The sequence below is a fragment of the Podarcis filfolensis genome (assembly GCF_964270895.1).
Source record: "Podarcis filfolensis genome assembly, chromosome: 6".
NCBI classification, from domain to species: domain Eukaryota; kingdom Metazoa; phylum Chordata; class Lepidosauria; order Squamata; family Lacertidae; genus Podarcis; species Podarcis filfolensis.
Window position 1 is genome coordinate 69,456,847 of NC_139609.1, and position 27,591 is coordinate 69,484,437.

Sequence of the window (27,591 nt, forward strand, 5' to 3'; positions counted from 1 at the left end):
TTTTTAAATATATAGGATTCAAAAGGAAACATTGGGTGTTCTGAAGCTGAACAAGAGTGCAATGCCAGCAATATGTATGACCCAGTTGTGAACTATTGTAGGGTATAAGGAGGAGAAAGAGAAGTAGTAGTTTAGGATTGTCATCATTCCTTTCTCCATCCATCCATTCCACCCTTGTTTATATCCCCTTATCTCTTTCCATAGCAGCTTCATTTTTCTGGTCCTTCCTCCTCTTAACTTCTGGGGAAATGAGCCATCTGAAAAGTGTGATAAGGGGAGATAATTGAGAGATGGAGAAAAAGCTGTGTGCCCTTCCCTTCTGTGCCTATTCCAGCTTCCTCTGACTGTCTGCTGGGTAGGGTTGTCACCTCTCCTCAGGCCTGAAACCCTAATGAAAAGCCTAGTTTATTGGGGGGGAGGGGAGAGAATTGCTGCTGGGAGGGAGCTCCAAAATAAACTCTCGTAACATTTAGAACATTATGTATTAGATACGACAGAACGTTAGCAATACTTTTATTAGAACATACTGGCCTTATAATGCATTAAGTTAAAATTGCTTCTTAGAAAGAAAGGCAACATATTTAACAGTAAATAAGAAACATTTCCCTGGAAGAGTTTAGTTACGGGCAGGGCCTGTAAGTTACTGAAGGAAATGTGGCCCTTTATATGTCCAGCTGTCCTTTGTCAACAATAAATTGTTGGAGTTTTTGTGTTGAATATATGCTATATGGTACTTTATGGACCTATCTAAGGCCATTTGCACAGAACAAAATATGTCTTTTATCAAAGTAATTGTTGAACTGAAATACAATTATATTTTGAAAATGTATATCCAGTTTTTGTTTCCTTTAAATTTTTGGGGGGCCCCCAAGAGAGTGGGGCCCTAAGCTATAGCTTGTTTAGTTTATACATAAATCCTGCACTGGAGATATGGCGTGGATTGCGCAAATGGCAGGAGCTCGAGCCACGGATGGGGAATAAGATTCCCTCCAAAGGTCTGCAGCTACTGGCCATGCTGGCTGGAGCGTAGCTGTCAACTTTTCCCTTTTCTTGTGAGGAATCCTATTCGGAATAAGGGAATTTCCCTCAAAAAAAGAGAAACGTTGACAGCTATGGGATGGGGACCAACCACAGGTTCCCCATTCCTGAGCTTTAAACCCCATGCATGCTGTCCCCCTCACGCCTTTCCCTAAAACTCCAGCTCTGCTGAGGGGTCTGGCTTATCAGCCTCACGCTCAACCAGCCCCTTGAACTCCCTCCAAAAACAACACAGAACCACCCAGCATAGACACAGAAGCCGCAAGCCACGCGGGCCGCCTTGACTGGAGGACTGCCGTCACGTGACCCCCGGCCCTGGCGGGAGGCGTCTTGCTGTATGTGAAGGCAAGGCCGGGTGGTTGCTCAGCCTCTCGTCTCTCCCGAGCAGGCTGCTGCTGCTGCGCGGTGTCCCTGCCTGGAAGCCGAGGGCGATGTCGAGCGGGAACGGGGAAGGAGCCTTCAAGCGGCCCCGGCCCGCCAGCCCGGGCGACGGCTTCCACACGCCGGAGAAGCGCGTCTCCGTCTGCCGCGCCCCGGATCCCTGCGGGAGTCACCCGCGGGACTGGGGCATCGAGCAGGTGTGCGAATTCCTGCGAAGCAGCGGCTTCGAAGACCCGGAGTTGCTGCGCTGCTTCCGAGGTAAGCGGGGGGCGGGACGAGCGGGACCGGAGAGCCGCTTCGCCTGCGCAGCCTCGTTGCGCCGGCAATTTCAACCTCGGCGGACCTTAAAGGGGGCGCCCGGCTGAGGCGACGCTGCTGCTGCTGCTGCCGTTTCCTCCCTCGAGCGGTTCCCGCTTCCTGACCCTGTGAGGAGAGGTGGTTATGAAGTGCAGAGCCGGGGCATAACGGGCTCCGTCGCCTGAGGGCGGCCTTGTCTAGTCGCGGCTGCTGCTTTGATTTCGCGGTGGTTCTGGAAAACCTCTAGGAAAATAGGAATGATCTCTGAACTTTCCTCGCAGGTCGACTAGGGGGCCGACGCGAAGATATATACGCGTGCTCTGGGGAGACTTGCTCTCCCGGTGCCCCAGAGTCTCGTCTTGGTGTAAGTTCCCAAAGGGGAAAGGCTATTCGTTCTGAGGAGTAAGACCCAGGATGGCTTGTTCTGAAGTCAATGGCCATAGGGCTACATCATCATCATCATCATCATTATTATTGTTGTTGTTGTTATTAATTGAATTTATATACCGCTCTATACCCAGGGGTCTTGGGGTAGTTCACAGAATAAAATCAAGATTTAAAACTACAAAATACGTAATAAAAATAAAAACGACAACCCAATAACTCCCCCCCAAACCCACATTTTAAAAGGGCTGTGTCTTAAGAGTCATTTGCAGCGCAGTCTACTCCGGAGTAAGGTCTATTGAGCTCAGTGGGATTCACTCCCAGATAAGTGTGTTTAGGGTTGCTGCCTTAAATCCCCTTTTCCTTTTAACTTGGGTTGTATTTATTTATTTGATTTATACGCCACCCTTCCTCCCAAAGGAGGAGCACTTCTTTCTCAAACAAGCCTTTTAGCTAAAAAGGATTGCAAGCCACCCCAGTCTGACTCAAATAACTCTACTCTGGCCTTTTGTCTTTCCAACAGGGAGGTAGACCCACCTGTTTGCCCTCTGGCACAGAGCCCCTGCTCTGCTTTGCTCCCTTAATGACCCATCTTTAGCTGCCCGTTGGCAGCACAGGATCATTTGTGCATTAACCAGCATTGATATGTTCTGTCTCTACTTGTAATGTTCTCAAAGAATAAGGAAATAACATTGGAGGCACATATTCTAGTGGGGGAAAGATACATGCACCAAGTATGTATCAGAGGATCGCCAAAGCATGTGCCATCAGGACGCAACATCATCAAAGCTAGAAGTCAGGTCATTCGTTTACCCAGATCTAAAAATCCCCTACATTACTTTTCATGCATGCACTTTTGGGTTGGGGCAACTGGCTAAAATGTTTTAAAATATTTTTAACAATTCTAATTTTGGTACCTCTGTTTTCTTTTTGTCAGGTTGATGTTGGTTAAATGTTTAGTTGGGGTTGGCAGTTAATTTTAATTTGGGTATAACTGTAAACTATTTATTATTGTTATTATGTTTTTAGGAGGCTAATTAGGTTAGTTAGCTTATGCCCAGTGCAAAATATTTCAGGTTGCACCAAAGCATACTTGCAGAAAAGAAATTCTGGTGACTCTTCATGTGAAAGTATGAATGAATACTGGCTTATTCCTGCATTGCAGGCAGTTGGACTAGATGACCCTCAGAGTTCCTTCCAACTCTACAATTCTATGATTTGAGGATGATGATGATTTATTTATTAGATTTATACCCGGCACCAAATGAGTACTAATTGGAAAGCAGAAATCAGAAATAAAGAAGAGTGTTATAGTTCTTAAATAAAAAACTAAAATAAATTTAGATTACATTAGTTACAGCATCAAAGCCGCCACTTTACCTACTGTTACCTAGTGGTGGTTACAGAACACCGCCCCGCCCCCATTTGTCTAAGGAGGGAAGCATGTCCTCCAAGTAATACCAAACATGGCTTCTGTTGATTATATGATTCTATAACATATTAGATATAACTGTAGGGTCATTTAGTCCAACCCTCTGCAATGCAGGAATCTTAACTAAAGCATCCATGACAGATGGCCCTCCAACCTCTGCTTAAAAACCTCCCATGAAGGGAGTAATTTTCTGGTACAGTGTGTGATGCACAGTGGGCTGCAGCTGGATAGGGAAAACAGGAAAATTCAATGGTGCTTCATTCTAAGCTGTCTTTCTATTCATGTAAGACATCTCTGGGTCCAAGAATTCAGAATAGCATAGTTTCTTAATGTTCCTTATTTTTCTAGTGATTTTCATTTGTCATCTGCCCAGAGAATTTTGAATTATCAGGAATTTCAGAAATATAAATGTTAAGAGTAACGGAATAAGCTAACTGTTGTCTCCTTACTTCCTCAGGAAAAAAAATTGCTGGTTCATCTTTCCTTTACCTCACTGAATCAGAACTTGAAAAAATGGGAATTGGGTAAGGGAAACTTAAATCTATTGACATTTGAATTCAGCTGCAATCCTATATGTGCTTCCCTGGGAGTAAGTCCCATTGAATTTAGTGGCACATACTTCTGAATAGCCACACATAGGATTGGACTGTTTGTGTTTCTAATTCCTAAATGGATCATTTCTATATTTAGTGCCTACCTTGAGCTTTGTACATTTGCTAAAGAAATATAGATTAGTGACCCTGATCTTTTATCAGCAGAGGAGGAGTGAAGCTGCCTCGATTTCAACAGTGGTGCACATTAATCTGCAGTTCTGTTGTAACGAAGATTTAATGTGACATGCAAACCAAGCCAGTATGTAAAGCATTTTCAGGAAATCAGGAAACTGAAGCAGGACTTGAACTTGCCATATTGTGTTACATAATTATTGCAACATTAATCATCATAACGATGGATGTTACTTTTCTTCTCTGCGATCTCACACTTGACAGATGTCACTAAAACTGTATTGAAAGAATACCTTTAATATTACCATAACACCTCTATTCATACACAATTTATGAAAAACACCTTTTTACACAGAGAGCTACTGGAATATTATGCATTTTTTGGTAATCAAACATATTTGTTGTTTATTATACAGAAATGCACCCCTTCCAGACAGATTTATGGCACTTCATAACATGCTAAGGCAAACCTTGGTTTAGTGAGATGGCACAGGCTTCTAGAGAGCTGTTTATAGGCACTTTCTCCTCCAAAATTCTTTTTGTTGCCATGCTGTCGTAAGTCAAAATTTTGCTTAGCATGTAATCCAGATCAGGGCACATGGTTAGCCTCTCTACTCCCTAACTACTGTCTTTTTCTCTCTTTAACACGCACCTGACCATAACACGCACATAGTTTTTAGAGGAGGAAAACAAGAAAAAAAAATTCTGAATGAAACAGTGGATGTATCATTTTTGTGCTTCATGCTGTGGCCACAGACATGTGATTTGACGGTGAGTTGGGGTAGCCCAATGCAAAAATCCATGTGGATCTGTGCTTTGTAACCACGTTTTTGCACCATTGTGGCCCCAGGCAACAATGGGTGCGTGATTTTTTTGGTGCAGGCTGTAGCCATGGATATGCTATGTGATCTGATGGTGAATTTGGGGTGACCCAATGCAAAGATCCTGAGGATTCATGTGGATCCATGCTTTGTAACCACGTTTTTGCACCATTGCAGCCCCAGGCAACAGTGGGTGCGTGATTTTTTTGGTGCAGGCTGTAGCCATGAACATGCTATGTGATCTGATGATGAATTTGGGGTGACCCAGTGCAAAGATCCTGAGGATCCATGTGGATCCGTGCTTTGTAACCACGTTTTAAGTGGGGAGGGAAGAAAAAACACAGAAGGGACAAAGAGCACTAAGAAGGAATTAGAATGACTAAGAAGGAAGGACGCGATCCTTTCCTTTCCCCTCTGCTTGCCAGGAGGGCAGGGGATTTCCCTGCTCTTTGTTGCATTTGAGCAAACACAGCAACCGAAGAGGGTGGGCAGTAAGACCCTGAGGCAGAATGCAGGAAAGCAGCAGCCTCGCTTCTGAAGCCTTCCCTCCCTTCCCTCCTCCGGGACAGTCAGCTCCAGGGACCACACATTCGCTCAATAACACACACAGACATTTCCCCTTACTTTTTAGGAGAAAAAATGTGTGTGTTATAGAGTGAAAATTACGGTAATTGTTGTTGCTGGTGGTTAGCTAGGTGAGAGGTTAACCATGAGCCCTGGTTTGGATTACATGCTAAGCAAAATCTTTGCTTAGGTCATTGTGGTACAACAGCAAAAAGGACTGGGAAGGAGTAAAGAAACTGTGAGGTTCTCTGCAGGAGCCTGCATGTTTGCCCAGTCTCGTTAAGCAAGGTTTACCTTTGCATGTTGTTTAGATGAGCTTTCCTAGACAAAACCACCATCAAATTAATGAAGCAAATATATGTTGGTGACTGTGTGTGCAGAAACAGATGCACAGATAATGGAGCCTGTACATGAAAATGGTGTATAGTCATCTTCTTTGGTACCACATTGGCAAATATTGGGTACAGATTATAGTTTGGAGAAAGTATGTTTTAAAACCACTACAGTTTGACATCTGAATAAATCTTCATGGAATTGGTAGAGTTTAAGAGTATTCGGTTTCAGATCTTTTGAAGATCTTTTACTGAAAACTTTAAAAAATGTTTGCACTAAACAATAGCAGTTAACTTAATATTAGCATCCACTACATTATTTAATAAAATATGGAACGGTCAACTTAACTTATACTTGATAACTTTCAGGACCGGAGTGAGACAGAACCTTCTGAATTGTCTGAGCAAACTGGGACAAAGGCATGTTGACATAATGAAGGTGAGAGAAGCATTTACATTAATCTGAAAGCAATGTTAGTCTATTCCCAAATCCTTTATCCTTGAAAACCCACGTGGAGGACAGGTTAGGGACCAGTAATTTATTTAGGTTAATTACCAATTTACCAATGGCTGTATGATGAGACTATATCTTCTGATTGTCAGGAGACTGGCACAGCTGAACTTTGTTTAGCCTCAGAGACCTTGAGATCAAAAGGCTCTCCCTCCATTCCCAGGCCTCCCAGGCCTCTCTTACGCATACCAGGCTCCCAAGTTGTAAATTACTTGATAGCCTCCTTTACCTTTTTACAACCCAATCCACACTCATGCCCTCAGCTGTGCCAGGGTCTACAAATCAGATAACATCTCATCCTGCCTAGAGTCAAGATGTAATTGACTCACACCTCTAGAAAGAGGGAGTTTTACATTTAAAGAGACCAGATACCCATTCCCCAGAAGGCCACAGTTTTATCTCTCCCACAATGCCTCACTCCTGCGTGATCCAGCATTTGACATACCAAGATTTTCCAACTTCACTACAGGGTGTCTTCTAGTTTGTCTTGTATTTCTTGTGTTTTATCTATTGGACGATAAAAGACTTTGGTTTGCCAGGTTTTTATCTGGAGGTTTTGTGCTGTGTGATGAAATAATGGGTGGTATGCCAGGGGAATTAGTGGGGATGGGGTTGGGGATAGTTTGCCTATTTCTGTTTTCCATGCTTTGAGCATGGTCTGTGTGTACCTGTTAAGTGTTGTGCGAATTTTCCTTAGTTTGTTTGGGAGGAGTGGGGGTTCTGTGGTGCAGGTATTTTCAGTTGTGTCCCTCTCTAGGTGTATCCATTGTTTTGTCTCATCTTCTAGTATACATGGGGTTATATGGCGTATTTGGTTGGCACTGTAATATGCTTCTATGTTGGAGATTCCCCATCCTCCTTCTGAGGTAGGGAGGTGCAGGTATTTGGGGCTTATTCTTGGTTTTTTGTGTGAGAAGATAAAGGAGTGTAGTTTTCTCTGCCATCTGTGGAGTTGGGTTTGGGGAATCTAGATTGGGAGGGTTTGGAATAGGTAGGTCAGTCAATTGATTTGAGGGGGGGAAACACGTTTTGCTTGATCAGAAATTCTCCAATGTTTTTGTTTTTTGTTTATAGCTTAGCTCAAAGAACAAATGTATGATTTTTTTTCTGAAACAAATTATCTGAATCTGGACAAACTTCTTATCACATTTCATGTTCTCAACATCTATTTTATTTGCGTGTGCTACTTGTCAGTCAGTTAAGGAACTAAAAGCTTTTGTTTTATGGCAGCCATATTGGTGGCATCCGTCTGTCTCAAGAGACAGTGGAGTGTGCCTCCAGGGGTGAATGGCTGTGTTAGCAGCATCAAAGTGACCTCTCCAGGATGCAAGCTTGGACAGTATACATGGAGGTCCTTGGATGCCAAGATGCCAAGATCCCACTCGCAGCCTCACTAATGTGGTCCAAAGGAAAGCAGAGCAATACATTTGGCACCTGCTTGGCTGTAGGAGTTGCCAGAAGGATGCATACAAGGCGCCATCCAACCGTCTTAGGGGTTCCACTCTGGATTTGAGTAGGATTTACTCCTTAGTCTTTTCTTCTCCCAAAGATATACCTCAAGGCAGTGGAGGATTGGGGTCGGCTTTCCTTCTCCTAGATCAACTACCTTCCCAGGTTGATGAGGTCCATGGGCCTCACTTCCCTCTACAGCATGTGCAGTATCCACCTTCTTGACTGTTGGACCTGTTGGTCTTGCCGCTAAATCTGCTGGAGCTCATCTTGCCATACAGGGGCAGCCATATATGCTTTTTGTTATCCAGTGATTGTACTAACTTTTGAGTATAGTGAAAGAAAGTGAAAGTTAAAGTGTTTTCTTCTGGTGCTTTTCATATATCTGCAATAGTTTTACATTTTGTTTTACATCTTCCAGGTATTTAATGACCCGATTCATGGTCATATTGAAATGCATCCCCTTCTTGTTCAGATCATTGACACACCTCAATTTCAGCGTCTAAGATACATCAAACAATTGGGTGGCACTTATTATGTTTTCCCAGGAGCATCGCACAACCGTTTTGAGCATTCCCTTGGGTAAGGCACACGTTCTTTTTGCAGATCTCTGGTTTTTTTGAACTGGTATATGCCACCACTCAGGTTACTGCAGACTGGTTGTGCCTCTGAACATAAGTAATTGCAGTTTCATTGAATTCCATAGTAATCTATCATAAAACAAAAGCACTGCTACTTGTAACAGGGAGTGCTTGGAGCACCCCACAATCACCTAACCGTGACTCTCTTAGGTTCAGGTCAGGGTCACAAGCAAGAGACTTCAAAGCGGGACATAGAAGCCAAATAGCAGCCAATTATTGTTGCAATAAACTACTACAAAGATGAAGCAGCCGGAAGCCTCGATCAGCGGGTTACATCAGTATTTCAAAGGTTTTCATAATACATCTTGGGATGCATCACTAAGACACCATAGATATGTCACAGAAAAGGTGTGGTCTCAGAACCTGAGATCCAGGCATGCCCCTGTCACTCAAATATAGTCTTTCACACTTACTCCATCACAGTACAAAGGAAAGTATTTACAGTTTCCAGGTCCCTGAGTCAAGTCAAATACACACCTTTGTCTTGACCAGGCTTAATTCCACTATGCGGTGGTTAGGCATTGTGATTGAGATGATTATTTGTCTGACACTCTTGGGGCAGAATATCAGTCATGACTGCTTGGGAAGGCCCTGCAGACTCTTATGGTGGGCTCTCTCACCCTTCTGTTACGAAAAAGGAGCAATGCTGCTGAGTGCTCCAGATGGCTGGAAAGCCAAACAGGATGTTGATGTTTTGGGACTGTACCGTGGGAACAAGGTACACCTTCCCCTTATACCTCACTTTCCTGGGTCCTAAAAGCCATTGGAACTGAGAAGATTGATACAACAAGTGATTTCTTATGAATTTCGAAAGTTTTCCCATTGAGCTAGTACATAGATACATTTATCAGTGAATTGCTACATTTGGTATTGACACTTTCCCTGTTTTCCTTTGTTGGAGACCTGTCACTCAGCGGTGAGTCAAAGGCTCCTGAGCTGAGCTTCCCTTGCAGATGCAATACCTTTGCAGATATGTTGCTGTTTTCTCTTGACACTAAGGCTTGACAGGTGAAAGGCAGGGAAATGTGTGTGAGTGAATGGTTTGGTAATGTGCAGCGGAGACTCTTGTCTCTGCCTTGTGGTGTGTGGGGGGGGGAGGGTCTCTCACCCCCCTTCCAATTTCCCAGTAACATACTTAACTTCCATTAAAGGAGATTTACATCTAACATATATGTAAAAGTTAGAAGTACCCTTCATCTCATATGCTGGTGTGTTCAATATTTGGTTTCGTGAGGATTTAGGCTCACCAAACCCAAACTCAACTAAGTAAGCAGATTTTCTGACACTGAGTTTTCCCACTAAAACTCATGGATGAAAAGAAATGCTATTTGCTTTGACAATAGCTGTGTTCTTGCTTGCTTGCTTTCCTAAGAATGCACTTTGCTGGTGGATAGAGAGGCCAGCTGATGTGACTGGAACCTTTAAAAAAATTTTTTTTAAGGCAGCATTGTATGAAATTTGCAGGCATAGTAAGAGAGGGAGATTAGTTGCATTTCCTCCCCTAGTTTATTTTAAGCAATTTCAGCCGAAGAGATTTTTTTTCTCCAGTCTTAGCACTAAGCATCACAGCACTGAAATCAGAGATGGACCACAGCCTCCCTTTTAAGAGTACAAAGCAGTAAATTAAGAAATATTGTCTAAAGGGAATAGAAAGAAAGATATAAATAATGTCAATATAAAACTAAGAAATGCGTAATTTAAATAATAACTATGGATGATTTACGGAAAAGCTGAAGGAAGTCCTGAAAAGGAATAGGTTGTGAAAAATTTGATGTGAAACTAATATGTTTTTTGTTTTTTGATGTAAATTAATAAAAATTCACTTTTTTTAAAAAAAGTACAAAGCAGCTTCACCCCACCCCCACTCCAGCGCTGGTGGGGGTGGGAAAGACTGCCTTTTAACTTCCACAGATCCTTCTCTGCAGAGTAAAAAAGCAGCCTTTATGGTCATTCTACCATAGTGCTGGGAATGCTGATTTTGTATGTGTGCACATTTATACATGCGTGTTTGTGTGTGAGTGTATGTTTGAGTTTTGGACTGCATGTGTGAGAGAATGAAAATGTGTGCTATGTCCTGTATGTTAAGTGAATGTGGGTGTTTGTGGGTGGTATGTGTGCATACCTTGGTCAAAGCCATCACTGGCATGTGGGCCTTGGAGATGTGGCTGACCAGCAATGTGGTCCTTGGATATAGGTTTGCAGTTCACAAGCTAAGTAAGTTTAGTGGTATTTCACAATATATAATGTGGGGCAAGTTTTTATTTTATTTATAACCCTAAAATTCAAGAACTGGAGAGCTGAACCTTTTGCCTTCTTGCAACAGGGTCGGCTATCTAGCAGGCCGTTTGATCCGGGCACTGCAGAAGCGACAACCAGAGTTGGACATCAACCAAAGGGATATTTTGTGCGTCCAGATTGCTGGTCTTTGTCATGATTTGGGTAAGACACTTCCCAAATATCTTAATGAAGCAATTTATGCACGCTAGGTAAAGATGAACTGCATAATTCTTACTTTCAGGTCATGGACCATTTTCACACATGTATGATGGAAGGTTCATCCCTCGTGTTTGTCCAGGAACTGCATGGAAGGTGGGTATGCAACCAGTCATTACTGCTTTCTTTTTTAAAGGAAATGCTGCCTTGCCTAAAAATATGTTAACCACATTTAACAATTATAATGTTTTTTATAGTCAAATTACCCAGACATTTCCTGAAGTTTTTAGTTTTTAGTTTAAAAAAGTTACCATATTGGTGAAATATAGTCACTAAAATTCCTACTGTTTATCTACCACTCTCTTTTGCCTTAATCAGACCCCACCTGGAGCACTGTGTCTAGTTCTGGGGGTTGAGGGAGTTGGGTATGTTTAGCCTGGAGAAGAGGAGACTGAGAGACAGTATGATAGCCATCTTCAATTAACTGAATAGCTGTCACATGGGACATGGAACAAGCTTGATTTCTGTTGCTTTAGCGGGTAGGACCTGAACCATTTGATTCAAATTACAAGAAAGAAGATTCTGACTAAACATGGAATGGACTCACTCAGAAAGTGGTGAAGTTCATTGGAGGTTTCTAAACAGGTTGGATGACCATTTGTCGGGGATTGTTTACCTGCTTTGCAAGAAGTTGGACTAGATGGCCCTTGGGGTTCCTTCAACCCCACAATTCTTTGAATTTTCTCAGTCCTTTCTTCTCACAGAGATTATGTTCCATTAACCTTTCTAGGGTCTTCTTTCAGTGGCTTCTCTGCTTCATTTGCTGTTCTAAGTACCTTTCTATTTTCAGCCATCTCAGGTTATTGAACATTCCATTGCTTATCAGGAATTAGTGATTTCAGCAGCTGAGCTGCAGCAAGAATGTGAAACTAGAAAACAACTCTTCTCCCCCCCTGCTGGTATTTGTTTGCTATTGCAGCAGTGGGAGATCCAGCATTATGCTTGAATGAGGGAACCTGATTTAAAGAAACTCTGGCTTGTTTAACAAGCTAGTTAAATTTGCTTTTTATGGCACATTAAATATTTTGTTTTAAACCAGAATCCCTGGATAAAATCTGACATTAAGCTGGGATTTTGCAGAAGTGAAAATGAACTCTGTTCAAGCTTCTGTGAGGGGAGCAGGAGCACACACACACACAATGCTTTGCTTCAGGCTCATCCACCTGACATTAAACCATGGCGTAATGTTGTCTTCATGTTTTTGTATACAGTTATGATGGCTTGTTTTGGCAGCATATGCTTTGATTAATAATAATTAAAACTTCCTTTTTTGCAGCATGAAGATGCTTCTGTTAAGATGTTTGAACACTTGATTGATTCCAATGATCTAAGACCAGTCTTGAAGTATTATGGTCTCAAGCCAGATGAAGATATAGACTTTATCAAAGAGCAGATAGCAGGACCCATTAAGACTGAAAAAAGCAGTAGTTCAGTAAGTCTTCTGCTTTGTAAATACTGTGCAATTTAATGGAATATAATGCTTAATAGCATTATCTTTTTTGAAGGAAAATTGACAGGTGTTGCATGTGGGAGATTCATTACTTTTTGTGAACCATTGGTTGTTGAGCTTTTTATAGATTTTGGAAGAGGGGCCATAGTTCAACAGCAAAGCATATGCTTTGTGTTCAGAATGTTCCACTCTGTTCTACCATTTCCAGTTCAAAAATGCACGGCAGCAGAGCTGGTTAATGCTTCTGCATGAGGCTTTGGAGAATCGTTATGCGTTAGGGTAGATCAAAGAATGATCTGAGCTGCTTCATACTTCATGCAATTCTGTGCATGTCTATGCAGATATAAGTATTGCTGAGTAAGCATGCAAAAGACAGAGGTGCATCTAATGGTTCCCTTCCTTTTGGATGAAGGGAATATTTGCAAGTGACACAGTAAGAGGTCACCTTGCAGGCTCTTCATTTGCTTATCCTGATATTTTGATAAAAATGAATTTTTATTCAATAAATATTTTTCTGTGAATAACTTTTAAAGAGTTAACTTCACAAAGTGATGTACAAGTATAAAAACAGCAGCCACCAAAACAATGCAGAATATGTTAAAAACAGCCAAACTTTTTAATCATCTTTAAAAGCCACCACAAACGCAAGCACACTATAAATCAAATAGTAATACTGTTTTTGCAGCCCAGTTCAAATTAACTGTTAAAAGTGACTGAGGGGAAAATGGGTTTCCAGGGTCAGATTCAAAATATAAAGCTGGAGTTTGCCTAATATCACATGGAATTGAATTTCCTAAATGTGCTGCTGTGGCCAACAATGTCCTGTTCCGTGTGCTTGCCAATCTGATTGAAACCAGTTGTCCAGGAAGGAGTAGTACTACTTAGACCCAAACCAGACAATTGACTGATAAGAATACCATGGTCAACAGTTCAGGAGAACCAATAGGGCTGTGCTCCTTGCATTCATATTCCAGTGTAAGTTAATTACCTGGCTAGCCAAGGTTGTTTCCATCACAAAACTAGGCTGTGATTATTAGCTCCACTAATTTTTATCTCTTATTAGTAAAGTATTGGCAGGTATCAATTAATCTGTTCCAGCATGTGCAAAGAGTTCTTAGAACCCTGCTTCCTTGCCAGTTTGGTGCTCAGAGTAGATTGCTTTATTGTAATGTATTATTTGCTTTTGGGTATTTCCACCCCTGTCTCCAGTGGCCTTACCGTGGGCGACCTGAAGAAAAAGGCTTTCTTTATGAGATAGTGGCCAACAAAACAAGTGGCATCGATGTTGATAAATGGGATTACTTTGCCAGGTATGGATCTTGCTCATTTTAAAGCATTTGGAAGATTTATTTTATAGATAAACAATACTGGGAATATTTTACCTATAGACAAACCAATTAATGGAATATCCTATTGGTCCAAGTTAAATGGGATATCAATCTTATCATTAAAAACTCTTTATCTTTAAATACTGTATGGTGTCACACCATATAAACTGTAAGCTTGTTGGTTAACCCTTTATTTTGTTATATTGAAAACTAATAAAAATACTTGAAAAAAAATATCTAAGTGAGAGAGCCATGTATACAGTATGAGCAGGATATAGACTATGAATGAGGAACCTGTGGCACTCCAGATGTTGTACTACAGCTCCCATCAACCTCCGCCAGGATGGCCAATGGTTGGGGATGGTCCAGCAACATCTGGAGGGCTGAGGTCCCCCACCTCATGTAGAGAGATACCTAGCTCAGGTATTTCTCTGTGCACATGTACTCCATGTACTTTCTATGAATTTATTCTATGGTCTTGTGTTGTTGTAAGCCACTGTGATATATTTTTATGATGCAGGGCATATGAATATTTTTATAAATAAATTCAGTATCTATAAGTAGCTGCTGGGGGTGACCTCTACAAAATTTGGGGCAAGGCAGCACCATATGCTGATGATACCCAGCTGTTTCTCTGTAACATATGAACCAAGAGAAGTCATGCATATTTTAAACCGGTGCCTGGGCTAGATGAGGGCTGGATGGAAACCCTATGGATGGGCTGTTCAGCAGTTCTGATAGGTTTGCATTCCCTCTGGGGGTGCTCCTAGAACCATTGCTGTCACTAGAGACTCAAGTCACCTCAGTAGCTCATGGTGCCCACTACCAACTTCGGTAGGTTTACAAACTACAACTGTTTCTGAATGAGGAGAGGAAGCAATCCTTGTTGGAGATAGCAACCACTCTCTGGAATACTCTGCTTTGGGTAATTCATGAGGTAGAGATCATAATGGCCCTTGAACAACTTTTCAGAATATATTGCCTATGTTTTCCTGGACTCTGTCTGACTTAGTGTTTAATTTTTTTGTTTTGTAGACTTGCTCAGTTTTATTTGTGAAATACAGCTGTGTTCTGTTTTTATCACATGTTTGTATTTTTGTTGTTTTTATGGAAACCACTTGGAGATTTTCACTATCTTAAGCAGTTTAAATAACATTTAGCAATATTTTTCAAACTAAACAGTGTCCCATTTCATACATCACTTTAAACCAAACCATGGCTGAGTGCTGGGGTTCCGAGGGAGGAGATAGCAGCTACTTCGCTCTTCTCTAGTTCTGTTGCTGTGCTGAACTAAGCCATGGCTTGGCTTAGTGTCTCATGCAGGCGTGTGTTTTAACTCTTTCCAGTGAGCTGTGACTTCGCTCTCTGGTTTAAGACCCTTGGTTTTTCCAGGAGAATTCTGAGCCAAACTATGGCTTAGTGCAGCAGAACAGCCTGGGAGGAGCAAAGCAGCCACAGGTTCATGCTAAACCATAATTCGTCTGAAGATAATTGCAGTTGCTATTATGGAAGTGTGCCTGGAGATTATATATCTATATTTTGGGAATGTGAAAAATATAGAGCCTCAAAGAATCCCCTGAGAGTCCTTTTACATTATTTAAAGGTGAGGTCCCCAGTGAAGCCATCTTCCTGTGTCCTCCCCTTTTCCTTGGTCCGTGCAACCCCTCAATTTGTAATTGAATGACCTTACCTCCTGCCTGTTTCTGGAATATATTTAGGGATTGTCACCATCTTGGAATCCAGAACAACTTTGATTACGTACGCTTCATTAAATTTGCTCGTGTCTGTGAATTTGAGGGAAAGAAGCATATTTGTACCCGTGACAAGGTAAGCTTTCTTGAGGAAAGTAGAGAATGCCAACTAAAATAGTGTTGGCAGCTTGAAAAACTCACCGTGAAATTTTTGTCTATTTCGTTCTTCTATTTCCCCCCCCCCCCCCCCGTTCAGGGAGCTCAGGGAAACACCGTCTCATTTTGCTGTCACTCAGTGTTGAGAGGCAAATTAACCTGAAAGCTAATGTTTACACAAAGCCACCCAGTGTGCTTTATGACTGTAGGTGTAATGAGTCCAGATGGAGATAAACTTGCAGTCTGCTAGTGCTGCATAAATTGAGAAGTGCATTTCCAAGTGAATAGGAGACAGTGCAATATATGTTTTCTCTGTTGTTTGAGAACAGAAAGTTTGAGAAAAAAATGGATTTTGGGAGCACGAGGTATTGGCCTAGCCATTACCTTTCATCTCAACCAGCCGCACTACATGTAGAGAGTATATAGGCTTACTATAGCATATGGTTGACCATGTGGTGATGGGTTGGAGTCGATGTTTAAGGGCCATAAATTAGAACATAAAAAGAACCCTGCTGGATCAGACTAAAAGTACGTTGAATTCAACCTTGTGTTCTTGCCATAGCCAGCCAGATGCCTGTGGGAAGCCCACAAAGAGAACATGAGCAGAACAACATTCCCCTGCTTGTCATATGCAGAGACTGGTTTTTAGAGGCATACTGCTTCTGATAATAAAGTTAATATAGCCATCATGACTATCAGTTTAGAGAAAGTGGGTAGTAGGGAAGGTTTGGGTTATCATGGAAGCCAGGTACAAATCGTCGCAGTCTATTCTCTCTAGTTCCAGCATTAATCCTCATGCATTTGGTTGCTCTACCACTGTGCTCCCTGGTCTGTGCAAGTCAAGTCACAAGCAAGGCAGAGTGCTTAAAAGCTCTCTTCACTCCGGGTCTGCTTAGCGTTGCCCATTGCAAAATGAGCTTTTAAGCTCTCTGCTTTGTTTGCTGGGCAAGGCCCACTCAGCACACAGGCTGTGGAAGGTTCTGGGGCGCTCTCACGAGATAATCTGACTTCCTGCGAGATCTCACACAAGCATGCATAATCTTCCAGAGCTGACATGTCGAACAGGCCTTGCCTTGCAAGTTAGACAGAGAGCCTAAGAGCTCTTTTCAAACCTGGTAACCCAAACGGCCCAGCACAAAATGAGCTTTTAAGGTCTTGGCCTTGGTTGCTGGGCAAGGTCTGTTCAACACACTGGCTCTCTGAATCCTGGGGATGCTGTCTCTCACCCGCTTGCTGCAAGGCAGCTCCAAGGGTTGGCTGGCTATATGTGTGCGTAAGATAAGGGATTACTGTATTTTCGTTAAGCGGAACAAACAGGAAATGTAACCACACAAAATTGTTTCAGTTACAACTTGTACAAGGCAAAGCTCAGTACAGAAGCAAGGAAAGTATCCACCAACTTATGAGCATTCTGCTCTCATGCATGCAAGGAATCATCTTATCTTAAGGATCCTGTGTTTCATGCACTGCTCCACTTTCAAGGAGTCCCCATGAGGCCTCTCCACATAAGCAGAAATCTTAATTGCAAAAATGATTACCCTAGTGTTCTGGAATACGTTTTTATATTTCTTGTGTATGGATTATTTAGAAGGGTCTAATTATTTCTATGTCCTGGAACCTTTTTTATTTTATCCCTAGTTGTTCAGCAACAAACATCCAATTTGAGGAATTAAAGTAGAATTGGCAGATTAAGGCTGCAGTTGTATACACTCTCACCTGGCTACCAGGCTCATTAAATTTGGTGCAATTTACTTCTAAGGTTATACACATAGGGTATTATACACAATATTTTCAGGCTATCTTCTATTTCTGTAAAATTGCCCTTGAATCACTGCTACCCACTCTCGGGCATTAATATGAGCATTTATGGGAGAGACTGTTTCATGTATTCCTGACCATTAAGTGAAAGGAGCAAAAGTTTGCTGCCTGCAAGTTTTATTTATTTATAGCAACATATACCACTATTCATAAAGAATATCACAGTGGTTTACAACAGTCATACATAAAACAAAAACAAACATTTTGTGAAGGAGGTGGTTAGTACCTGCCCTGAACGTTTCATAAGTCTTGGAACTGTGGTTTTAATATAAAAAATGAATAAAATACTGTTTTTATCTTGGACTTTAGGAGGTTGGAAATTTGTATGACATGTTCCACACACGGAATTGCCTGCACCGCAGAGCCTACCAACATAAAATTAGCAACATCATTGAAACTATGTAAGTAAGTGCATGTTGATATGCCCTAGACAGGGCAGTAACCAAATAAATCCTAGCCATTCTTATGTTAGTACAGGGGTCAGCAACCCGCGGCTCCGGAGCCGCATGTGGCTCTTTTACACCTTTGCCGCGGCTCCGGGGCGGATACTAGCAAGGGGAGGAGGCGCATTGTGCGCCCCGACACTCCCCACTGTGGCAGGCGCTGTACTGGCTGTGACGTCGCATGGGGGCGGTGCGTGCGTTAGTCACTCACCGTCCCGACATCACCTTCCCGCCCGCTGTCAGATCGCGGCTCCGGAGATATATTTGTTTTAAATGTTGCGATGGTTTTGCGGCTCCCAGTTTTTTTTCCTTCGGAAACTGGTCCAAGTGGCTCTTTTTGTCTTAAAGGTTGCAGACCCCTGCATTAGTAGATTAATTACATTTGTATGAGCTTGCATATTAATTCATTTTAATAATGTATGACTGAAGGAGGAATGCTTCTTGTACAATGGTGCTTGCCAGCTACAAATATTTTTTAAAGAAGTGTTGCCTGATTTATTTAGGGGTGTGTTTTAATTCAACCAATTTGAATTTAATTAATTTTAAAAAATTAATTAATATTAACCAATTGAGCAATTAAAGGTTGTAGCCCTAGTTCTGGAGTGTCTCATTGAGAAACTCTGTTGAATGTCCCTGTCCTTCTCCTTAATCGTTTTTCAAAGTGGATTTTGATGACTAGAAAAAGTTATATGGTTTAATTTTTTTATCAACTTTGGTGTTTTTGTATTACTCTTTTTTAGCCATAGAAATAAATTTCCAAAGCCATTGTGATATCTTTGATCTGGAGTTAATATTGAAATTATGGATTCTTCCTCATTTGTGTTGCATGTTTCATATCAGGATTACAGATGCCCTTTTGAAAGCTAATCCACATATCCGCATAAAGGGATCTGGAGGGGAAGAGTACAATATCGCTACAGCACGAGAAGACATGAAAGCCTACACTAAGCTAACAGGTATGGGCTTATTGGACTGACACCTAAATTCTAATTGCATCAATTTTGGAAGCATTTCTGTCAGGGTACCATTTTGTTATGGCATTTAAATGAAACATAGTGCATTGCTTTATGTAAATGAATTATATATTCTGCTGTGTGCGTATGAAGGAAGTCACATGTTTGTATCTCTAGGTCTGAAGAAGTAATTATTTATTTATAGTATAAGAAACGGATTTGTTCCCCTATGGCCAAACTTCCCCCTCTCCCAGTTTTAAAATTATTTAAGTGGTGGTTCGTGAAAGAGAAAAATAAAGATTTCCTCCTTTTCCCTGTCTCTCTTTTTACCCCTCTGCAAGCCATTAAGGAGCTTATCAGCTTTGTTTAATTTGAATAGGTTGATATATAACTGCTTATGCAAATTCTTTTTTTGATCTATTGCTCCTGTAAAAATCTTGGTAGGATGAGTATGTATTAGATGGTGTTGACTCAAAACTGAAACCAAAATGGCGGTTGACTCGGGCTAGAGCAGGGATCGGCAAACTAAGGTCCCCGGGCCAGATCAGACCCACCTGCGTCCTAAATCTGGCCCGTGCCGTGAAGCCAGAACCCGCTGCGAAACTGAGACTCCTGGCGATGGTGACGGGAGGAAGAGGCCAAGCAGCGGTGGCTCTGATTGGCAGAGACGTCCCGGTACTGCGCTGAGGTAAACCAGGTGCGGCGTTTAATTGGCAGAGCTGCCGCTTCTCGGCCTCTTCCTCTCGCTGCTGCCGCTGCCGCCCTGGTGCTCGTGTGGACCAGAGAGCGGAGCGGACAAGCTTGCTCTGCCTACCCGCTTCATGAGAAGAAGCAGCGGCAGTGGTGGTGGCAGCCCCTGGGAAGGTAAGCGCAGCACCTTCTTTCTCTAGGCTGGGAGGAAGCCCATTTTGCGCCACTTCCACCAGCCTTTCGGCGAACGAGGCAGGCAGCAAACCAAGAAAGGGGGGGACTACTTGCCCCCCTCACATTGTGCATAGGAATTCATTTTTTTTTTTAATGTAGTCCTGCCCTCCACAAGGTCTGAGGGACAGTGGACAGGACCCCTGTGAAAGAAGTTTGCTGACCCCTGGGCTAGAGAGTCCAGGGCTTAGCCAGGAGCAGTGAGAATCTTGGAACCAATGTGACTGTGTAGAAGTGAAAGATTTGTTGCACAAATTGGTGGCGGAGGAAGAAGGCAGGACAAAACGGAAAGCAATGGAGGAACGGAAAGGAAGCTATGAGGGATGTATAGATTTCTGGTTACTAGTGCTGAGCCTAGGTTTTTGGAGGTTCTTGGACAAGATGCCCTCAATGTACCCCTCTACCTCAGTTAGTATGTCCCTTCACTCCAGTGATGGCAGCTGCTCCTCTGCCTCATCATTGCTAGCTGTCTGGACTGAACGGTGGGGGTGGAGACGCTCCTTGTTCATCTCCTCCATGTTGAAGCAAGAGGCAGATGAACAAGCAGGAGGTTATTGTTAGTGGGGTGGGGGTGTCCTTGAGAGGTGCCCAATCTTGCCAACCCTTACACTGGACATGCCAGTTTTCACAGAGCCTTGGGAGAAATGCTTGTTTGAAAGTCAAGCCTTTTGCCCTTGACTCCTTCTCACCATCCTAATCCCAGTTGTGTGGTAATTGAAGTTTTATTTACTAGTAAAGTAGAGTCAGATGCTTCTAGTTGTGCTCTTCTTTACTGCTGTGTATAGACATTGCACAAAACCTGGTTGTTAAGGAAGGTCTTCAGCTCAAAAAACAGACTCTTCTTGTTATGACTATGTTAGGGCTGCTTTCCTTTGTGCTCTTTTGGTTTATGGGTGGAAATTTTGATGTGTTTTTTTAAATGTTATTTCCTGATTTGGTTTCACTTTATGCACATTTTACCATAAGCTACTTTGAGGTTGTTGGGCTTTGATTTGTTTGAGGATATAATCATTTTTCAAAAATGTTACCTTCTGGTGTCTTTCGTTTACTGCCAAAGCAGTTAGAGAAGAGACCCACAGAACTATATCTTAACCCTGTTGAGACACAGCAGAATCTGACTGTTGAATTGAATATGGTCTTGTGAGTTTCGTTTTGCAGATATGTAAAAGATCATTTCCAGCTGACTACGATTATAATAACATAAATTTTTTTCTTAAATTCTGACAGAGAATACATGTTTCAATTATGCAAAAGGAAAGCTGGCTTTAATGACTTCATTTGTTTAATACTGGCAGATGAAATCTTCTTAAGGATTCTTCATTCTGATGAGAAAGAGCTCGAAGAAGCTCGGGAAATTTTATTTAAAATAGAACGGCGTGACCTGTATAAGTACCTGGGACAGACTCAGCCCCCAGAGGGCACGGAAATTACGAAGGTGGGCACAGTTTCTCAAGTTACATTGGTTTGTTCACTCTGCCAACTTGTTAAGTGTGATCATAGAGTAATGTACTGGTTGGTTTTTTCAGTACCAATTTGCTTACCTCTGGCTTCTATCTCTCTTTACATTAAAAAATTAAAAAAATTGTCCAGTAGCACCTTAGAGACCAACTAAACTTGTTCTGGGTATAAACTCTTGTGTGCATGCACACTTCTTCAGATACACTGAAACAGAAGTCACCAGACTCTTATATATAGTGGGAGGGTGGGGTGGGGTTTTTCTCAGAAGGGTAGTAGGAGATGGGTGGTTGACTCAATGGGTATGGTAAACCTGTTGACGACTGTTAACGACTGCAATTAGTCCTACAGGAAAAAGCAAGGGATAGTATGCAGATGACCAAAAATAGATTTAGCATATGTAATGAGACAAGAATCCAGTATCTCTGTTCAGACCAGGTCTCTCCATAGTGTCTCTTTACATACTCTTTCTCTCAGTATCCCTCACAGATCACTAATCTCTCCCCTGCTCCCCTATCTTGCCACAAATACCTTGCAGAAGCCTGCCTGAGCAGGTGCATGGTCCATGAAGTGCCTGGGGAGGCCATCTCTGTCACTTCTCTCTCCAGCCATGCCACAATGCAGAAACAACAACTACCACTTTCTAGACTGAAAAGAACCTTTGGAAAAGCCCACACCTTCTTTGCCAGCACAAGCTGACTAGTCATGATGCAACTGAGGGCAACATTCTTGTTGCATTTCTCTCCTGCTCCCACATCCAAGCTGCAGAAAAAGTCCACTGGAGGCTGGGAAAAGGCTGTTCTTGCCTGTCCTTCCCTATCACATGGGCATCCTGCATGAAGTGAGTGAGGAAGGCATCCCCATTGTTCCTTCCCTTCCCCTGAATCCTGAAACAAATTGTCTTTCTGGGCAATAAAGGGAGTGGTAGCTACCACTCTTCCCCTCCTCTCTAGGCCAGCTTTGTCTCAAAAAGCACAGGCTAGCAACTTTTTATCTTCCTCCATATATCCTCAACATTCCCTCCAAAGAGTAGACACAGGATTGTATTTGCAGAGCAGAAACAGGCATGCTCTTTTAACTTCAGAAACAGCACTGCACAACAGAGCAATCACTGTAAAGGCCACAGACAGGCCCCTTCCTTCAGTAAAGCTCATAGGTGTGTTGGGGTGCCAGAAGTGGTTTTCATGGGTGCTAGGTTGGTAACCCCTGGATTAAGCATTAAGTACAAGAGCTTCAATAGAGTTACTAGGTTTTTACAATAGTTTGCATCAACTTGTTGGATAACAACAATAGTAATAATAAATTCTTACCTGTACCCCGGTCATCTGACTGGGTTGCCCCAGCTACTTTGGCTTTCAACATAATAAAAGCATTGAACATTTCTCAACAATAATAAAATGTTCCAACCTTCTTTCCTTTCTCTCTAATGGATAACTAATTTTGCCTTAGTCTGCCCGAAGAGAAGCTATGACAGCATTAAAAGTCATCACTACAGATGGCCATGGTATGGTGATATCAAATACCTTATTTGTCACATTGTACAGCGCGTGAGAGAGAAAATTATTTTGAAAATTAATCATGGGTCTGGTTCAACAGTTTCTGAGAGTATGATTCAAATACAGTGATTCAAATACACAAAAAAGTAAAAGGTTTTATACCCTGCAGGAACGGTGTAGTAAGATGGCTGAAGAAATTGCCAAGTCCCAGCCCAGTACATTATCTCAGAAGCCTGGATTAAAGCCTGAAGACTTTATTGTTGATGTAAGAATGATCTCTTTAAAAGTTCATTTTAAATGATTTTGATTTCTTAACATATGTGCCTACAATGCACTTTAGTACATTTTTATTTTTGACTTGCCTCTGTGAAGGTTATCAACATGGATTATGGAATGAAAAAGAAGAACCCTGTCAATAATGTGCGTTTCTACTGCAAGTCTGACCTCAATAAGGCATTCAGAATTTCTAAAGAACAAGTAAGTAAGGTTGGGGGGGGTGTTTCTGCCTGTTTTATTACAATAGCTTTTTAAAGAGTATCTGAATACATGTGAAAATGACTACAGAATTGCATGGCAATAGTAGCAACACAGTTCTAATATCACCTGCTATGTAAGTGCTCACTGAATGCAAGTGGTTTTAAGGTAAAATTCCCCTCTGCAAATATTCCTGTAACTGAATGGTGCTGCTGAGAAATTTTTCTGACAAGGTGATAAAATTAAGTGTATGTGACTTCTTTTTCCTTCTGTCTTAAGGTTTCAAAGCTCTTACCAGAAAAATTTGAAGAGCAGCAAATCAGGGTTTATTGTAAGACAGCAGATGAAGAGACTATCTGTGATGCTAAAAAATATTTCGTTCAGTGGTGTATAGACAACAATTTCACTAAACCACAGGTAAGAAAGGTTTAACATTTAGAAGGTGCATCTCAATGTAGAATCATAGAATTGTAGAGTTGTAAGGGATCCTGAGTATCATCTAGTCCAATGCAGTAATATGCAGCTATTCCATACGGGGATTGAACCTGCAACTTTGGCGTTCTCAGCACCACACTCTAACCAACTGAGCTATGAGATTCAGATCTACCTCATTCTCTGTATTCCTTTTGTTCATCACCTGTTCATTCTTCCATAGTCTCCTCTATCACCAACCCATTATTACTTCTGCACATTATGAACACAAGGGGCTTGAGAATTCTAAAAATCTCAGAAATCTCATTGGAGGACAATCTAACCTTTATGTTTACATTCTAAAACAACTGTAATACTACCACTAACTAGAAGTTTTGTATCTGTTTATTAAGTTCCTTGCCAATGATGAGTACATAAAATTTGTTGAGAGGCGACTACCACAAATAAATGGGGTACAGCATGACAGTGGGAAAGGGCAGCGCAAGAATGTTTTTCTTGTAATATGATGTGTAAAAAGGCTCCAATAAGTGTCTTGCTCCACTTGTCAAGAAGATGACAGAATGTATTGACTGTTAATTTCCAGTGCACAATTGAACTTTTCTTCATTTTGATGCTTTGATAGGATGGTGATATTGTTGCCCCTGAACTTACACCAATGAAAGCAGACTGGAATGTAGTCAAAGATGACGAAAAGCATGATTCAAAGAAAAACAGTTCTACTCCAAAGCCCAGAAAGTCACTTTTTAAGGACTAGAACAACTTTCTGTTGATTGATTCCGGTTTGTACAACAAGGTTGTGTTATAAAAACATGGAAACATGGAAAGAAGAGCATTATTGGAAAATGTCAGTCTTAGCTCAGACGAGTTAAAATTCCATTTGTTGTAGATTTCACATGGACATTTGATGACCGGCAATGTTCTTATTTTGTTAATTCAAATGTGTGCCGGTGAAGAAAGGTCTACTTTCAAAAGCAGGTTGTATCCAATGCTACTCCTACTCAGAATAGAACTGCTGAAATTAATGGACATGGCTAATATAGCTCCATTAATTTCAGTGTGTTTGCTCTGAGTACAACTTAGTTGGATAAAGCTCAAAAGGTTTTGGGAAAAGCCACAAAAACCGCCTTTCTATTTCAAAACTTCTTTCATTTTCTTAAGATCTCTACTATGAAACCTATTGCGGGAAAAGGGGACAAGCCTATGCCATTTGCCTATCTACTGTTTGTGATAGAAGTGGTTACCCTACTGTCCTTTTTAGCTGCCATTCCCTCAAATCATGATAGTCAGTATATGTTCATTTAGAGCTAAACATGCCTTGGCACAATCAAGGATATACTATTTTATAAAGTTACTTTTTTAACTTCAATGCTTACCTTTTATATAATCCAACAAAATACTCGCAGTACCAAAACAACCAATTATTGAATGTATCCTAGCCATTAAGCACTAGGTAGAGAGGAAATGAGCTGGTTTGTATAGAGAGGCAAACAGCTGTTAAGAATCAGAAGCAAATTTCAGACTAGGGAGTTTTGCCTGTTATGTTTCAAACCGACTTGAATGTATTTTTAATCTCTCATATTTTCACAGATTTGTTGACTTTGTATGGAATAGTATATATTGTTCCTTAAAAAAAAGTTTTTTGTTTTTTTTTGAGAAACACAGTTTTATGATGTGGCACTTTATGCTGACAGAAAATGGGTTTGTGTGTGAGAAGTGTGCTGTTAAATGTGAGAACAGAGTTTCTGAAGCTTCACTTAACGAACCTAAGGCTCAGAAGAAATGTATACACCATTTAAGAACTATAGATTGGGATAGAGAGATGTCCTTCTGCAAACAGAATGGCTCCTCATCACAGAAGGGACTACCTACTGTAGGAAGCTGGAGAGCCACTTACACCATCAACACCCCGGTGTCTCTTTCTGTACTGAGCAGATTTACAGGACCATTGCAGGGGGGAGTTGAATCCCACTCCCTTCACCAGCAGGATAGTTCTGCTCAAAGGAATGTTGGATCCATGCCAGTATTTAAAATGAAGTTGCGTCATGGAGTTCTCTTAAAACTTAGGGCTGAAAAATTGAACATTTAGGGCATTGTCAGGTGCTCTGTTGAATTTACTTCCAGCACACAGCACCTGAATCTAGAATTATTTCACCAGAACACACTTTCACCCAACACGCTTTCACACGAGCAGAGAGCTGTTCAGAAATATCCAACATTTCTAGTGCTGCAGTCAGAGTACGAGTAGCTAACCTGTGACCTTCCAGATATCAGTGAACTGCAACTGCTATTTGCAACTGTAACTGACTGTTTGCCATGTCTGGTGCTGATGTGAATTGGGAGTCCCAAAAACATCTAGACTAGATTATGCAAGAAGACACCTCAAAACTCAGTGGCTCAATTGTTTGAGCTCTGTAAGATTGGATTAAAAGGGAGCTGCTTGCATCCTGAGCCTTTGTTTTGACATTAAATTGCTTCATAAAAACGGGTTAAGGTAACGTACATAGAGCTATTTTCTCCAAAGCTATATTCAATTGTCAGACTGGTTAGGATTATAATTATATATTTTGTGTGCCTGTATATTAATCTTTTTTCCTGTGCATATCAGCTGAGTAATAAAACCCCTTAAAAACCCCTAATGGTCAATACCTAATATGTTCAGAACTTGACTGGACTTTTCAGTGTGTTACAAAGAGCCAATTTCAGTAAAGTAAAATTCAAACTTGAGCAAATCTGGAACTCTGTAGTTACAATATCAATGGGCAATTTATCCCAGTTCATTTATTGGGACCGGCAGTAGGCACAGTTGGTTTCCTTTGCTTGCCACAGTGATGTCTTAGGAATCTGCACCTCATAACCCTGCTTCCTGTATTTCAGATTTTGTGCTATATTTTGAATTTTGTTCTGCCAAATAATGCACTTGGAAGGGTTGTGACTTTTTGATGTTAGGAGAGGGGAGTGAGTGAGCTTCAAAAACAGTTGGATAGCTTCTGCTGAAGAGCCAGGAAATTGAGTCAGAGGCTTCACAGTGATTGAGAGTACATCTGCACCAGAACTTTAAGCTGCTTTAAAACAAGTTTGTTGTGACTTTTACAGAACTACAGTTTCCAGTGTTCTTTATTGAAAGAGTACTTGCAACTACCGTATTTTTCGCTCTATAGGACGCACCAGACCACAAGACGCACCTAGTTTTTGGAGGAGGAAAACAAGAAAAAAAATATTCTGAATCTCAGAAGCCAGAACAGCAAGAGGGATCGCCATGCAGCGAAAGCAGCAATCCCTCTTGCTGTTCTGGCTTCTGGGATAGCTGCGCAGCCTGCATTCGCTCCATAAGACGCACAATCATTTCCCCTTACTTTTTAGAAGGGAAAAAGTGAGTCTTATAGAGCAAAAAATACGGTATGTAAGATGTATCTAGTTCTCTTAGGATCACGGCTTTCAGGATTTCTAGGCTGAGAGGTAGGAGAGGTACATGTTCAGAAAGGCTTATGTCTTCATTATGTGCTTGAAGGCAAACATAAGGCCGCCTCTACTGCACCCCTTCCCTACATACCTAATGCTTCTAAAGTATTTCACACCACATTTCTCTCTCACCCCTGACATTCCCATCTGTTAAAAGTTTTTATTTATGCTACTAGACCTCAGCATAGCACAAAACAATTTGGACAGATTGTAGTCCTTGACTAGAAGAAATCACATGACCTCTGAAGTGTACAATGCCCAGTCTCTAATGAGGAAATCTAAGGATTGGTTTGTTAGCTTTATAATTAATTATACATTTAACACTATCAAAAAATCGTATTGTTCATATATTGACTAAAAATCATTAGGCAGATATTTCAAAGCAATGTTAAAATAATTGCTGCATCATATATCTAACCAGAGGAGTACCTAAGGGCATCTCTAGAT

General features: G+C 41.5%; 1 protein-coding gene across 2 annotated transcripts; it reads left to right on the top strand.

Annotated features, from left to right (window-relative positions):
• Positions 1–1,225: 1,225 nt before the first annotated feature.
• Positions 1,226–26,316, top strand: SAMHD1 (SAM and HD domain containing deoxynucleoside triphosphate triphosphohydrolase 1). Of its 2 annotated transcripts, none has more exons than XM_083617708.1 (16): positions 1,226–1,677; positions 3,990–4,056; positions 6,344–6,413; positions 8,356–8,516; positions 10,899–11,014; positions 11,094–11,164; positions 12,345–12,500; positions 13,728–13,828; positions 15,565–15,673; positions 17,821–17,912; positions 18,795–18,910; positions 21,124–21,263; positions 22,949–23,044; positions 23,152–23,256; positions 23,533–23,670; positions 24,308–26,316. In XM_083617708.1, exons 1-16 carry the CDS (start codon positions 1,470–1,472, stop codon positions 24,437–24,439), a joined length of 1,878 nt encoding a protein of 625 aa, XP_083473834.1. In that variant the 5' UTR covers positions 1,226–1,469; the 3' UTR covers positions 24,440–26,316. The 2 variants fall into 2 exon arrangements, with proteins under 2 accessions (XP_083473834.1, XP_083473835.1); XM_083617709.1 differs by lacking the exon at positions 1,226–1,677 and adding an exon at positions 1,760–2,080.
• Positions 26,317–27,591: the final 1,275 nt, after the last annotated feature.